The sequence below is a fragment of the Colletotrichum gloeosporioides genome (assembly GCF_011800055.1).
Source record: "Colletotrichum gloeosporioides strain Lc1 chromosome Unknown consensus_77, whole genome shotgun sequence".
Classification (NCBI taxonomy): domain Eukaryota; kingdom Fungi; phylum Ascomycota; class Sordariomycetes; order Glomerellales; family Glomerellaceae; genus Colletotrichum; species Colletotrichum gloeosporioides.
Window position 1 is genome coordinate 253,610 of NW_025544722.1, and position 13,396 is coordinate 267,005.

The 13,396-nt window shown below is 54.1% G+C and overlaps 4 protein-coding genes across 4 annotated transcripts; 1 reads left to right on the plus strand and 3 right to left on the minus strand.

The window, feature by feature from the left end:
- Positions 1–1,937: 1,937 nt before the first annotated feature.
- GCG54_00007777 (Alpha-glucosides permease MPH2) lies at positions 1,938–3,840 on the minus strand (the record flags this gene model as incomplete). The annotated part of the gene is made up of 6 exons (XM_045407754.1): positions 1,938–2,166; positions 2,221–2,619; positions 2,679–2,927; positions 2,997–3,187; positions 3,241–3,445; positions 3,506–3,840. The coding sequence occupies 6 exons, from the start codon at positions 3,838–3,840 to the stop codon at positions 1,938–1,940; spliced, it is 1,608 nt and encodes a 535-aa protein (XP_045259489.1).
- An 855-nt stretch (positions 3,841–4,695) lies between these two features.
- On the plus strand, positions 4,696–7,824 carry GCG54_00007778 (putative oxidoreductase; the record flags this gene model as incomplete). Its single annotated transcript, XM_045407755.1, has 4 exons — positions 4,696–5,019; positions 5,079–6,029; positions 6,349–6,371; positions 6,882–7,824. The coding sequence occupies 4 exons, from the start codon at positions 4,696–4,698 to the stop codon at positions 7,822–7,824; spliced, it is 2,241 nt and encodes a 746-aa protein (XP_045259490.1).
- Positions 7,825–7,973: 149 nt separating this feature from the next.
- GCG54_00007779 (putative oxidoreductase ORF5 in fasciation locus) lies at positions 7,974–9,424 on the minus strand (the record flags this gene model as incomplete). The annotated part of the gene is made up of 2 exons (XM_045407756.1): positions 7,974–8,720; positions 8,768–9,424. The coding sequence occupies 2 exons, from the start codon at positions 9,422–9,424 to the stop codon at positions 7,974–7,976; spliced, it is 1,404 nt and encodes a 467-aa protein (XP_045259491.1).
- Positions 9,425–12,273: 2,849 nt separating this feature from the next.
- On the minus strand, positions 12,274–13,396 carry GCG54_00007780 (uncharacterized protein; the record flags this gene model as incomplete). Its single annotated transcript, XM_045407757.1, has 2 exons — positions 12,274–12,861; positions 12,908–13,396. 2 exons carry the CDS (start codon positions 13,394–13,396, stop codon positions 12,274–12,276), a joined length of 1,077 nt encoding a protein of 358 aa, XP_045259492.1.

Consider the following 13,396-nt stretch of genomic DNA (forward strand, 5'->3'; position numbering starts at 1 on the left):
TCCCGCTTACCCGTTGGAACCAACCCGCCCTCCGTCGATAGGCTCAGCCATGCGACTGAAGCTGCAGAGCCTCTTTACGGGGTATGCCGTGAGGCTGGGGTCAAGCTAGTCTTTTTTCTGTTTCCTTTTACCTAATTCAAGCTTCGCAATCGTCCGATGGAGGCTGGGTTATCCCATCTGGTCCATGTCAAAGCTCGTTTGAGGTCGGCGGGCAATGACATGCCATCTAAACTCCGGTTGTTGCAAGATGCCTGGTGGCGATGTCGTGATGTCTCCCAGGTGCATATGTCGAACGCGTCGACATGTCTGGACTGTCGGTAGAGATCGCCCGAGAAACGTCAGCTGAATGGCAAGCCGACACGAGCTGGAGCTGGAGCTGAACGCGGAGCTGGCGATCCTCCTTTTTTTGACGGTGACAATGAGATGAGAATCCAAGTATAAAGACTCGCCTCGATCTCGGCCAGAGTTGGTTTTGTTTTCCTCATCATTCTCAACAACACCAACAGTTTTCTACTTTCCTCTACTCTTCAACATTCTCTTGTGCTGTGCACTTTTTAACATTTAAGTCTTATTCTCGAGTTTTCGATTCTTCGACGATACCCTCACTTGAACATCAACTCCTACTTGTCAACTTTTTTCAAGTCAATCTTTAGTGTCCATTCTTCAAAATGCGTTACTCCACTCTCACCGTTCTCGCCATTGCCCTTCTTACCGGCAATGCCTTGACTGCCCCTACTCCTCAGGGTGGTGCCGGCGCCATCGGAGGCGGTAACATTGGCGGAGGCAACAACAACGGAGCCAACAACGGCGGCGCCGGAGCCGGTGCCAACAACGGCCAGAACCAGAACAATGGCCAGAACCAGAACAACGGCCAGAACAACAACCAGGCTCCTCCTCCTCCCGCCAACAACAAAAATAACAACAACAACAACCAGGCCCCGCCCCCTGCCACCAACCAAAACCAGAACCAGAACCAGCAGCAGCAGCAGGGCAACAACAACGCCGCCGCGAACAACGGTGCCAACAACAACGCTGTGAACAACCAGGCTAACGGAGCCAACGGAGCCACCGGAGCTGGCCGCAACGCCGCCGGCAATGGCAACTTCCGCCGCGCTGCTCCCAACCAGCAGCCCCCTCCTCCTCCCGCCAACAACCAGACGCCTCCTCCCCCCAAGCCTAACCAGGCTCGTGCGGCTCCCAACCAGCAGCAGCAGCAGCAGCCTAACCAGCAGGCTCAGGCTCCTCCTCCTCCCGCCAACAACAACAACAACAACACTCCTCCCCCTCCCAAGCCTAACCAGGCCCGTGCTGCTCCCAACCAGCAGCCCAACCAGCAGGCTCCTCCCCCTCCTGCCAACAACCAGACTCCTCCTCCTCCCAAGCCCAACCAGGCTCGTGCTGCCCCCAAGCAGCAGCCCCCTCCTCCTCCCCCCGCCAACCAGCAGGTTCCTCCCCCTGCTGCCATCTAGGGGACAGTCTGAGCTGAGCCGTCAGCGGTTCTTTCCTTGTACCGACTCAATGGGTCTTAATGGCTGGGTTTAATGATGGACGATGGATCACAAGATCTTTGACAGACTTGTCTTCCGCTTCAGTAGCATGTAAACTTAGTCTCTAGCAGCTAGAATGATCGGCTATTTGGTAGCCTCGCAAATATCAATAATGGATTGTATGCCTCTATAGCACTACTCTCGCCTTCAACATTTTGTGAATACACCGACCTTGCTTTGTTGTCTCTGCAAAGAATGATATCCTCAACTTTTCAGTCATGCTGGAATGATGATTCCTTCACTTCACAACTGGGCAAATACAAAGAAGACTACTGAATTAATCTGACGTTACATACTAACATCCACTTTTTCTAAGATGCCATTTAAACGAGTTTGCTTGTGACTTGGGGTTACCACTGATAAGATAGCGTACACTCACGTAGCTCCCCCTTAATGAGCCATTTCCATGGCAGCAGTCTCGTTCTGCTGTTGGACCGTAGTCTTGTAAGTCTTGAATTTCCGGGCCGGAACGCCCTTTGCGAACATCTCGTCGAGTTCCGCATAAGATCGGCCTCCAGTCTCCGGCTGGAAGTACCAGAGGTAGAGCAAGGAGAAGAAGCAGAGCGCAAAGAATATGAAAGCAATCTTGGCACCCAGATTGGCCTTATCAGGGTTGAAACTTATTTCCAAGTCAGTAATCTTCCCCAGAAATTCGTTTCATGGATCCACTCACAGATACGGAATGACGAACTGCCACATGACGTTGATGGAGTTTTGGGATGCATAGCCGATAGCGACGGTCTTGACTCTCAGGCGCGACGTCGATGTTTCGGCGAGAAGAGAGAAGGCGGTCGATCCGATCGAGACGTTGTACCACCAGCTGTAGATGAGAATGAAGGCTACAGTCCCCTTGATCATGGGCTGGCTGGTGCCTGTTCCCAGACCTCCGGTGATGAGCAGAAATGCGGTGAGGATGGCGAGGCCGTAGAAGGTGAGATTTCTTCGGCCAACCTTGTCGACGACAGCAGCAGCCATCAGATTTCCGACGATTGACAGAACAGGTTGCGCAATCTGTAGCTGGTAACTCATCGAGGTCGAGTAGCCGGCAAGTTGAAGATAGTATGTAAAGTATCTAGACTTATGTGTTAGCTGAGGTTTGCAGTCAAGGGTCTGAGACAGTGCGTATCTTACCCAGCGACAAACGAGATGCCAGAGAAAGCCTGAATGATTAGGGGCATGATACTAATGATCGTGCGACGCAAGTTGGACTTCTTGAAACATTCCAGGTATGTCACACCCTGAGTTTCTTTGCGAACTTCATCAAGGGTGAGCTCGATGAGTGCGAGCTTTGCTTTACCCTCATCCCCCCTGTGTCCAAGTCTATGCAGACTCTTGAGTGCCTGCTCCTTCTTTCCTTTGGACACGAGCCACCATGGTGACCTGTGCAGAGTAAGAGTTAGCTTATTTCGGGTGCAGACCGAACTAGGCTTCGCGTCCAGCCGAACTTACTCTGGCATGAATGGCCACAAGAGGGCAGAGACTCCTGCAAAGCCGAACTGGCAGCAAAACACGGTGCGATAGGCCCATCGGGACTGGACCTGTCCAGTGTAATTGATGACAATGAAGGCGACCAGAGGGCCAATACCGTATGCTACACCGACACCGCAGGTGAAAACACCACGAAGCGCCAACGGGGTGATCTAAGTGGTAGGAGTCAGTTGGGCAGCACCGAAGAAAGGGGTCTCCGACATACCTCTCCGATATAGCTGACCATGACAGTACCGACAGCACCAACCATTACACCATTGAGAAGTTTACCAAGGAAGAAGACCACGTTCGTCGTAGCCACGAACTCGATGGCGACAGCGATGAAGGATATGATGAGAGCAAGAGCGAGGACCTTCTTACGTCCGATATAGTCGGCGAGCTCGGCGGAGGCAATTGACGAGATGACCGCACTAAGCGGGCAAGTCAGCCATCACAACATGTCAAAGAAGCCGACGAGTCAATGGACTTACGAGGCAACGGGAGCGCCATTGAATGCAGACTGCCACACGGCATGTAGAACATATTGTCCCTTGTACTCATAACCAAAGTCCTTTCGAAACTCGGGAATTCCGACAACGGAACTGGCCGCTTGGGTGTCGAAACTGAGCAGGATGATGGTCCAGCAGGCATACACACACCAAGCTGAAGCCCAAGGATAGCGGATGAAGGATTTGAGGATACCAGTCTCGTGGTCCTCGTGGTCGGCGGCGTGAGCCAACTGCGAGTCGGCGGTGACTTCAACGTGCTTGGCATGCGAGTCGACCTTTTCGGCTTCGTAGCCGTCGCCATCGTTCTGTGCAGTCATGGTGAGTGATTATCTCATGAACCAACAGCACAGAAAATAAAAATAAAAGAAAGAATGTCTTCGTCGATGCCGAGCCAACACTGAAAAGCAATTGGCCCGAGTTGAGGGTTGTCAGAGACTTTTAATACACGAATGCAAAATTGGGAAACCAAGGCATGATAATTAGACTCGGACGACATATCCGAGCGTCTGGGGGAGACAAGTCTGGGGAATTGGCGAGGGGCCCAGACGACCGGTTCGAGGGAACCGCCCCAAGCTGCCATCTACCGCCGCAGCGAAAAATGGTTCCCCCATGGGGGTGTCAAGATTTATGCGGAGGTGGGCCGCGAGCAGGGAATGACCAGGGTGCTACCAAGGCGTGACCACGTACCAACGCGGGAGTCGTAGGCACTCACCTCCGCATTCGTGGTAGGCTGCCCATGGGGTGAGGGGTTCGCGGGTGGCTCAAATTGCCCGATCGGGACAGGCCCGCGTGGTTTGAATCAGGTGCTAGTTTAGATTCCCCGTATTTTGCAGCCCCCATCCTTGGACTTACCCCTCGCCGAACATTCTTCAGAGCCTCCGACTGCCTCTTCGGACGACGAGCAGCTGGTGAACGGGAGAGTTTTGTCAGAGACGCCAAGTTTTAGAGTTTGGCCCCTTCTTAAACGGCGTGCGTGGGCTCTCATTTCGACTCGTTTGAGAAATCTCAAGAGCGGACGACGACGTAGACGACATTGAATAGCAGGTCGCCGCCCAAAACATTCGCGCCGATCACCAGACCAAAGATTCGAGTCAACTCCGAATACAAGTCCGATCGCATCCGAGCTCCCAAAATCCCACCTCCACAGACATCACCAAAAACCCATCCCAAAGATGGCCGCGTCAACAACCAAAGGGGCAGCCGCCCTCACTCAGTTCCCGTCAAAGCCGCGAGTCTTTATTTTGACAGACATCACCAACGAGCCTGACGATGCCGAGTCCTTTTGCCGTTACCTCACTTACTCCAACCAGTTCCGCACAGAAGGCGTCGTCGCCGTCACGTCGGTATGGCTCAGGAACAAGGTCGCGCCGCAAAACCTCCACGAGATTGTGAATGCGTATGAGAAGGTTGTCGATAACCTCAACGCCCATGCGCATCCGGGCTCCCCCTACCCTTCGGCACAGACAGTGAGAGACCTTATCAAGTCTGGCCCTCCGGTAAACCAACTCCTGTTCTTTGAGCCCCCTCACAATGGCTGACTGGAATCGGTCGTCAGGTCTATGGCATGGAAGCTGTCGGCGACGACATCCCCCTGAGCGAAGGCGGCGAGCTGCTCCTCGAGCGACTAACCGCGCCCGACGCCGAGCCGCTCTGGGTCCTCGTCTGGGGCGGCATCAACGTCCTCGCCCAGGTCCTGCACAAGATCCGCGACCGGCCCGACGCCGCGGCCCTGCGTCAGAAGCTGCGCGTCTACACCATCTCCGACCAGGACGACTGCGGCGCCTGGATCCGCCAGCAGTGGCCCGAGATCTTCTACATCTGCTCCGTCCACGGCTGGAACCAGTATCAGTGCGCCGCGTGGACCGGCATCTCCGCCCCCTGCGCAGGTGACCAGGGCGGGCCGGACGGCTCGAAGGTGACGCACGAATGGGTCAAGGAGAACGTCCAGATCGGCCCCCTGGGAGCGGCTTACCCCAACTTCGAGTTCATCATCGAAGGAGACACGCCGACTTTCCTTTATCTCATCCAGAATGGTCTTGGTGTTCCCGAAGAGCCCATATACGGATCCTGGGGAGGACGCTACATCCCGGCCAATGTCAGCTCCAAGGGCCTGCCCGCCAGGGGCCACTTTGCCGATGCCATCGACACCGTGATCGGCGTAGATGGCAAGCCGCACAGATCGAACCAGGCTACCATCTGGCGCTGGCGGAATACCTTCCAGGACGACTTTGCAGCGCGCATGCAGTGGACTCTCACGTCTGACTTTAGCAAAGTCAACCACCACCCCGTTCTTTCAGTCAACGGTGACTCCAGTCTGACACCAATCCATGTTGACGCAGACGCCGGCGGTGTTGTCTCGTTTGACGCATCCGAGAGTTACGATCCGGACGGCGATAAGCTGAGCTATAAGTGGTATCAGTACCGTGAGCCCAGCTCGCTGCAGACGTACCACGGCATGGAGGTCTCTGACCTTGAGATCAAGCCTCTGAACGAGGACGGAAGCAAGGTGGAAATCACCATTGCCCCGGCAGAAAAGTCGTGTTTGGTTTGGAGGGAGAAGATTCCTCTCGAGCGCGGTCTTCCTCTCCATTTGATCCTGGAGGTCCAGGACAATGGCTCGCCGCCTTTGACGAGCTATCGCAGAATCATTATCCAGCCCATCGACCGGAACTTCAGTTCAAGAAAGTAGAAAAAAGGCTGCATAGACATGGGTCCAACATAGAATAATACTTTCATCGCACAGCTGCCAGGGTTCGGATGTCGTGATTTACGAGGATGATAACGCTCATTATGGCATTCGCAGTGCTGACATCTGATTCCATTAGCTCCGCAAAGCGGCCAGTAGGAGGTAAGTCGGGACGACAGCGACTCTTATCTCATTGGTGCCGCCGGTCAAAACTTTGTTTCAATGCAAACCATTTCAACACAGTTAAGGTGCGCCCCGTTCAAACCCAGATCCGGACCAACTTTGATTCGGTACACCAATCGGCAGAGGGCCGGCTGACGCCCGGCCGGGACCTCATCCTTCGAAGCATCAACTGCCGACGGGCCCCACCCGCTCCGCAAGCCCGCCCGTCGGACTTAGGTGACGAGCCTACGTATCTCCATGTCCCGGCCCGTCCGCAAGTTATTAGACTTTCGGAGTGCGGGTTTCATCAGACCCCGCTTTATTCGTCCCATGGCCTGAATCGTGTCTTAGCGTCCAGGCGCCTCAACAAATGAAATTCTAGAAACGCGTTAGTGTAGACCCTAGACCGCCTCAAGTATTGCATCGAGAATGGTGATATAAAGCGACTCCATCGGCATTCCGGCCAGTTTCGTTTCGTTCGCGACAGACTAGACATCTCCCCAGCTGAAGATCACGACTTACAGCTCTCGCAAACATGGTCCGGTTCAACCCAAGCAGCGACATCCCTGACCTTTCAGGCAAGGTCATCATCGTCACCGGAGGCAACATCGGCCTCGGCAAGGAGACCGTCACGCAGCTCAGCAAGCACAACCCAGCACACATCTACCTCGCCGCTAGAAGCCAGTCAAAAGCGCTGGCAGCCATCGAAGACATCAAGAAGAATGTCTCCGACGCCGCGCCCATCACTTTCCTGGAACTCGACCTGACATCCTTTGAGAGTGTCAAGCGAGCCGCCAAGGAGTTCCAGTCCAAGGAACAGAAGCTCCACCTCCTCATCAACAACGCCGGCATCATGGCCTGGCCCGCCGACACCACGAAGGAAGGGTACGAGATCCAGTTCGGCACAAACCACATGGGCCACGCCCTCTTCACCAAGCTCCTCCTCCCCACGCTCTCCAAGACCGCCAAGTCGGACAGCGACAAGGACGTGCGCATCATCAACCTCTCCTCGGCCGCCGAGGGGTACCCGTCGAAAGACGTGTGGAACTTTGAGGCCCTCAAGACCGACATGGCCTCGTACAGCACCTGGGCTCGCTACGGCTGCTCGAAGCTTGCCAACGTCCACCACGCTCGCGCTCTGGCCAAGAGGTATCCGGAGATCCGCTGCATCTCGCTCCATCCCGGTGTTGTCAGCACGAACCTCGGCAGCGGGCTGTTGGCTAGCTGGCCGCTATTCAGGCCCCTGATCAACCTTGCGCTGTGGGCTGTGACGACGTCGGTTGGGGAGGGAGCCAAGAACCAGCTGTGGGCCGCGACGAGCCCGGAGGCGAAGACTGGCGTGTTTTACTGGCCTGTGGGCGTGACGGGTAAGGACTCGAAGCTTTCTTTGGATGATGACCTTGTTGAGAAGCTATGGGACTGGACGGAGAAGGAGTTGGAGCCGTACGTTTGATGTTTTGCACTTCGTCTGGTCTGTTTGATATGTAAGATGCCGTGTTAATATATATGATGCCAACTGTATGCCTTCATGTTGATGAGTTACTTTGGACTTGAACGTTCTGTTGTTGTACTCTGCCAAGCGAATTGCCGCTGACGAGTTGTTCAAATATCTATCTTGGGGTACGCATGGCTGAAGACGTTCGTTGGGTCGTACTTCATCTTAAGCTCCTTCACCCTGTTCCACTTCTCACCGTAGAGCTCCGCCGCACTCTTCTCTCCCGGCGGATTCGTGGCTGGGTAACCCCTATCCAGTACCATATCCCCGCCTAGCGACCGAAGCCTTGCAATCAGAGACTTGCTCCACGCCATGGTTTCGTCGGCGTACTCTTCCGTCGGGTATTGGTATGAACAGGAGAAGTAGGAGTGGCTCTTGTCGACGAAACAATTCGGCGGCATCGTCGCAGCATCAATGTCCACCATCCCACCCCACGCAATGTTTGGGCCCGTCGTCTTGGGCATAGCTTCGGCGCCATCAAGAATGGCTGCTGCCAGCTCGTCGCCGGCATCGCTTGTTGGGAGACAAGCGAGGAAACAATTTCTTTGTCCACCTTTCAGAGGACACGGCGGAGGCATATTATGCTGGCGGACTTTATCGGGCAACACCTCCACGGTGGACATGAGCAAAGGCGGGGCGTTGTCTTTCCAGGTCTGCAGGCACGCCTGTCCCTTCTCGATGTCGCCCGTCCAGGTCCAGATGACGCTAAAGACGACTCCTCTTTGGGGCTGCCAGCTGATGAAGTTGTGGATCGTGAGCTCCTTGGGCATAGGGAGCTTTGGGGTGGCTTCAAAGTATGCCTCCAAAGTTTTCCGGATGTCGCTGGATTCGAAGATGAGAAAGCCGCCGAGGGGCTGTTGAAGTTAGCTCGGTCAGGTCGGCGGGTCTTCTTTCAACTTACATCGTGTTTGGGGTACACCTTCACGGTCAGACTTGTAATCACCCCGAGGTGACCGCAAACACCTCTGACTCCCTCAAGCATTTCCTCGTCGGCGACAACTTCCTCGCCTTCTGCGTTCACGAGCTCCGCCCCGACGACCTGCTCGATTCCCATGCCATAGATATGGGTGCTCGTCCCGTAGCCGCCGTTCGATACCCAACCCGCATAGCCAATGATCCAAGTATGCCCCGTCGGCGTCATCAAGCCAACATCGTCCAAAGCGAGGATCAGGTCCTTCATCAGAACCCCACCCCCAATGACGACTGTCTGACGATCTTCCGCGACCTTGATGCTGTTGATGCCGCGCATGTCGATCATGAGGGTGTCATGTGCAATGCTGCGCGCCCAAAAGTCATTGCCTCCTCCGCGGATGGTGAACTTGAGATCAATCGACTTGGCCCATCGAACGAGTCGCCCTACCTCGGAGCCGTCTCGTGGAACTGCAATAGCGGCAGGACGGATGTGCTCGAATCCCTTGGCACCGTCCCGGAGCTTGCGATGCTCGGCGTATTCATCGGACCCGGGAAACAAGAGACCAACAGGCGCGACGCCGCTCTCGGTCAGCTCCTTCTGGAGGATAGCAATCATGTCGTCTGTGATGATGTTCTGGGCTGCCATGGCTGTACTAGCATTTCATTTGGGGGCGATGCGAGATTCCAAGTTCAGGTTCAGGAGGGTAGCATCAATTTCACCTTCATATGCGATTTCACTCGACCATGGCCACGGTTTTACCCGGAAAGGCCGGAGATTCAGCCATCAAAGCTTGGTATGCTGTCAGCATCCTTCGGTCTGGCGCGGGGAGAGGGCAGGCAACCTCTTTGGGGCCCTCGGATCCGGACGGTCAGCGTGGCTGCAAGCTGACCATGCAAACACGCCAAAAGCTGTCAATAGGTCCAAGCTTGTGACGAAGAAACCGCTGCCTACACGGAGTAGGTATGATGAACATGAGCAGCTCTTTACCAATGTCGTCGGTTCTGTCTATTAAGAGACGAAGTTCGGGTTGGATCCTTGATCAACCAGCTCAGCAGACGAAGCTGAAGTCGCCCTGTGTGCTTTATTCCACTTCAGTCTCTGCTTCTTTGCATCTTTACTTCCGCACAAATATTTCTATCTCCTTGTGAAGAGCTTTGATATGAGCTTCAGTCTCAGCTGCCTCAAGGTTGAATGTCATGTGCTGATTTTGCCGATTGTGGAGGGCTTGCTCGACCGTTATTATCATTGGACGATGATAATCTACCAGCACCACCGGCAGCATAGAGAAGGGCTGACCCTGAGGATTTCATGGTGAACCCGCCGTCATTCATCGTCTCTCAAACCTCTTCCGTGAGACTTTCGTAGTTTTCTTGATGACGGTGGTGATCATGGTACCATTCTTCTTACTTGTCGTCTTCGTCGCGGCTGTCTTGGTGCGGATCGTCTTCCTGGAAACCGGCAGCATCTCGTCCTTTTAATGTCGCACGGCCCTGATCTTCTCGACCTCGCTGGATTCTGATTCCTTTCCACGGCTTGAGTCGATGTCGTCGCCTCCCGTAGAGTTATTTTGTCGTCCTTCGCGCGACGGTAGATGAGCCTGAGAGTTCATCGCCTGCTGGTCAACATCTGAGCTTGCCGTTGGGTCGTACCACTCCGGGACAGCTTCGCCAGAGTCCCCACGATCCAGTCACAGTGAGTCCGCCTCCCTAATGCGTTTTCTCTCCCGCATCGGCCGCTCGTGCTCCTCCCCCGCCTCCTGATTGCCGGCACCGCCTTGCTCGCTGTGTGTCTTCTCCATCGTAAGGCGATGTGCATGCCCTTGCTCATCAGTCTCCTCCTCCTCCTTCTCCTCCCAGTTCTCACTCTCTTCACCATGCGTATGCTTCTGACGTCTACCCTCCTCTTCACGTTCGAGCGCAGCGAGTCTGGCTTTCCTGTTCGTCCTACCGATACTATGGAGTGCAGGAGGTATGCCGCTTCTTAAACCATCGAAGTATTCCCAGGATACAGGAGCTACCGTCTGTTGTCAAGTTTTCCCGCGATATCCTTTGACGAGAATTGGATCCGATGCTCGTCGTCGTCGCCCCTGGCGCGCTTCCTGCCGCTTCTCTCTTCTTGAACGGCCAATCGTATTCTTGTTTTTTGACGAAGCCATGGCACTGCGTTGTCGACTATATTTGGAGGGGACTTTTGGTTGCTGATGTTTGCCGGTGAGGTAGGTGGACGGATGCTGGCAGTGAAAATACGAGGAGGAGAAGGTGGTGTTTAGGTTGGGGAAGAAAGCGCGACTTACACGTTCAACTTTTAGTCTTCTTCTTTTTTAGCAGCAAAGAAAATCTTACGCTTGCATGTTATAGCTCTTTAGTCGAAAGATATTTATGTGTTCTTAAAATCTTTTCCTTTCCCTTGTCTCAGCTGGTTCGTGCCGCGGCGAGCTATTCTGGCCAGCTCTCAACCTCATGCGCCACTAAATATCCACCACACGCTGATTATGCGAGGAAAATCAACAAATGATTGTTATGACAAGAATAAATGCATCACATTTCTCTAATATTGAAACCCATTTTGTAATGACTAAAAAGTGTAACCCTTCTCTTGACGGAAGTGCCTGCCTTAACAGAGCGACTTCAGGTGTGAAAAAGTGCAACGCGGGAGGCGGAGCTCTTCCATCTTCTAGATTCTTTACGTCTGATAATGTGAAAAGGTGAATACCTAAGACAGGATCAGCATACTCCAAGAAAGATCAGCGCTTCCTACATCGGATCGTCGTTGCACAAAGTTAAGTTGAAACCCACAAAAACTGCAGCCAGCCTAGCCGTTGGGTGTTGGTGGTGGCTTGGACAAACCTGCATGAAATGCAAACAGGCTGTCGGGTCCGAGAACTAATCTCACACCCCATCATCTTCCATCACCATGTCGCGCAAGGAAAGCACAAGGTCTTCGCTACTTATTGATTGTATTGAGATGACCATGATAGGTCGTTGTCTTCTTCCTCTCATTCCCCAAGATAAACCACCATCTTCAAGAGTATCTACAAGAATAGGATTAAGACTCGCACATGCAAAGATTACTATTTGTGCCGCATCTGATTGGATGCCGACAATGTGCCAGTATGTGGCGCCGTGTGCCTTCCGACTCTTCATCGCTGTCCTCAGCGAATATTCCCATATGATCATGATCAGCCTTCCCGGCTGTGGTGTAAATGCCCAGTCAAATCGACAAACCGCCAACCAATGCCAGCTCTTGGCTATTTTTCTTTCCAGCCCAGCCATGATGTGACGCACTAGAGACTAATATAAAAGGTGTAGATAAAGACCGAGTGATAACTCGAGAGGCCCGTGGGGGCGGCGAATTATGAAAAGAAGTAAATGCGAAAGAATGTTTGAGGGGTATCAAGGCGCTTGCTGGAAAATCAAATATCTAAACATGACTCATAACCATCCGTACAGATCGTTGAACAACCTGCTGCTGCTGTACTGCTGGCGTGATGCTGTCTACCAGAAGTTGAACACCATCGCCAGCACGATTGCTGCTGTCGACAGGGCCCATGACGGTATTGACAACCCCGCTTTGCTGACGGCCGCTAGCAGCGTGATATTGACGTATTCGGGGCCACACATGGTGTTGACTTGGCTGGCGGCATCCTCGTACGTATACGATATAGGGAGCTTCCGATTGGACGTGTACGTCTGGTAGATTTCCATGGTCCGCCTAAGACACGAGCCGCAAGTAGGGTTGGCGCTGCCGGGGAGAGTCATGTTGAGAGGGAGGTAGTAGAAGTAGACATTCGAAGGCGTGGTCAGGTTGGTGACGGCGTTGGCGAAGCAGTACATGGAGGTGTCGGGGTCTGTGAGACAGGTGGCCTTGTATAGCATCTCATACGACTTCATGCCGAGGTAGGCTTGCATGACGATAGGGTTGCCGGCTTCATAGTCCGATCCGCAGTTGGCGGCCAGAGTCAGGTTGCTGGCCACGCCGTTCAAGTACGTGGTGCAGAAGTCGACATCCGCACTGCAGGTGGCGTCGAGCACCTTGACAATGCTCAAGAGCTTCTTCTCAGCCTCAAAAAAGGACCTCGAACCCTGTATAAGTTAGTACACGTCTTGGTCGGCAAATCGTGGAACTCACCTGAAGAAGCATAGAGAGCGGGTAGCACTTCTTAAAGTTGGAGTTGGTGAGGACTTCGTTGATGAAGCGGGGGCACGAGGCGCCGTCGTTGCTGGTGAAGTTGAAGGCCAAGCTAGTGTCGAAGGGAGATGGCAGAGGCGAAGCAGCCTCGACGGTCGCAGCGGGAACGGTAACGGAGAGAGTCAAGGTCGTCGGGTCGTCCGTTGCCTTGACTGTCTGGGTTGCAGTCGCTGTTGCGCTCTCGTCGTCACGCTTCTTGAGCTCCTCGTAAGGCATCATGGTCCAGCGGCCCTTGATCATGGTCGGAGTGCGGTCGTCGACGACGAGGGCGTCCATGGGGGCGATGACTGCGGGGGCGGTAATCTGAGCCGGGAGTTCAGAAAGAGATTCGGAGGTGGCCGAGACCATGGAGGCGATGGTGAGGAAAAGGAAAAGCCATAGTGACCGTGGCCTGCGGGGGGAGGTTGAGTGTGTAGCGAATGAAGACAT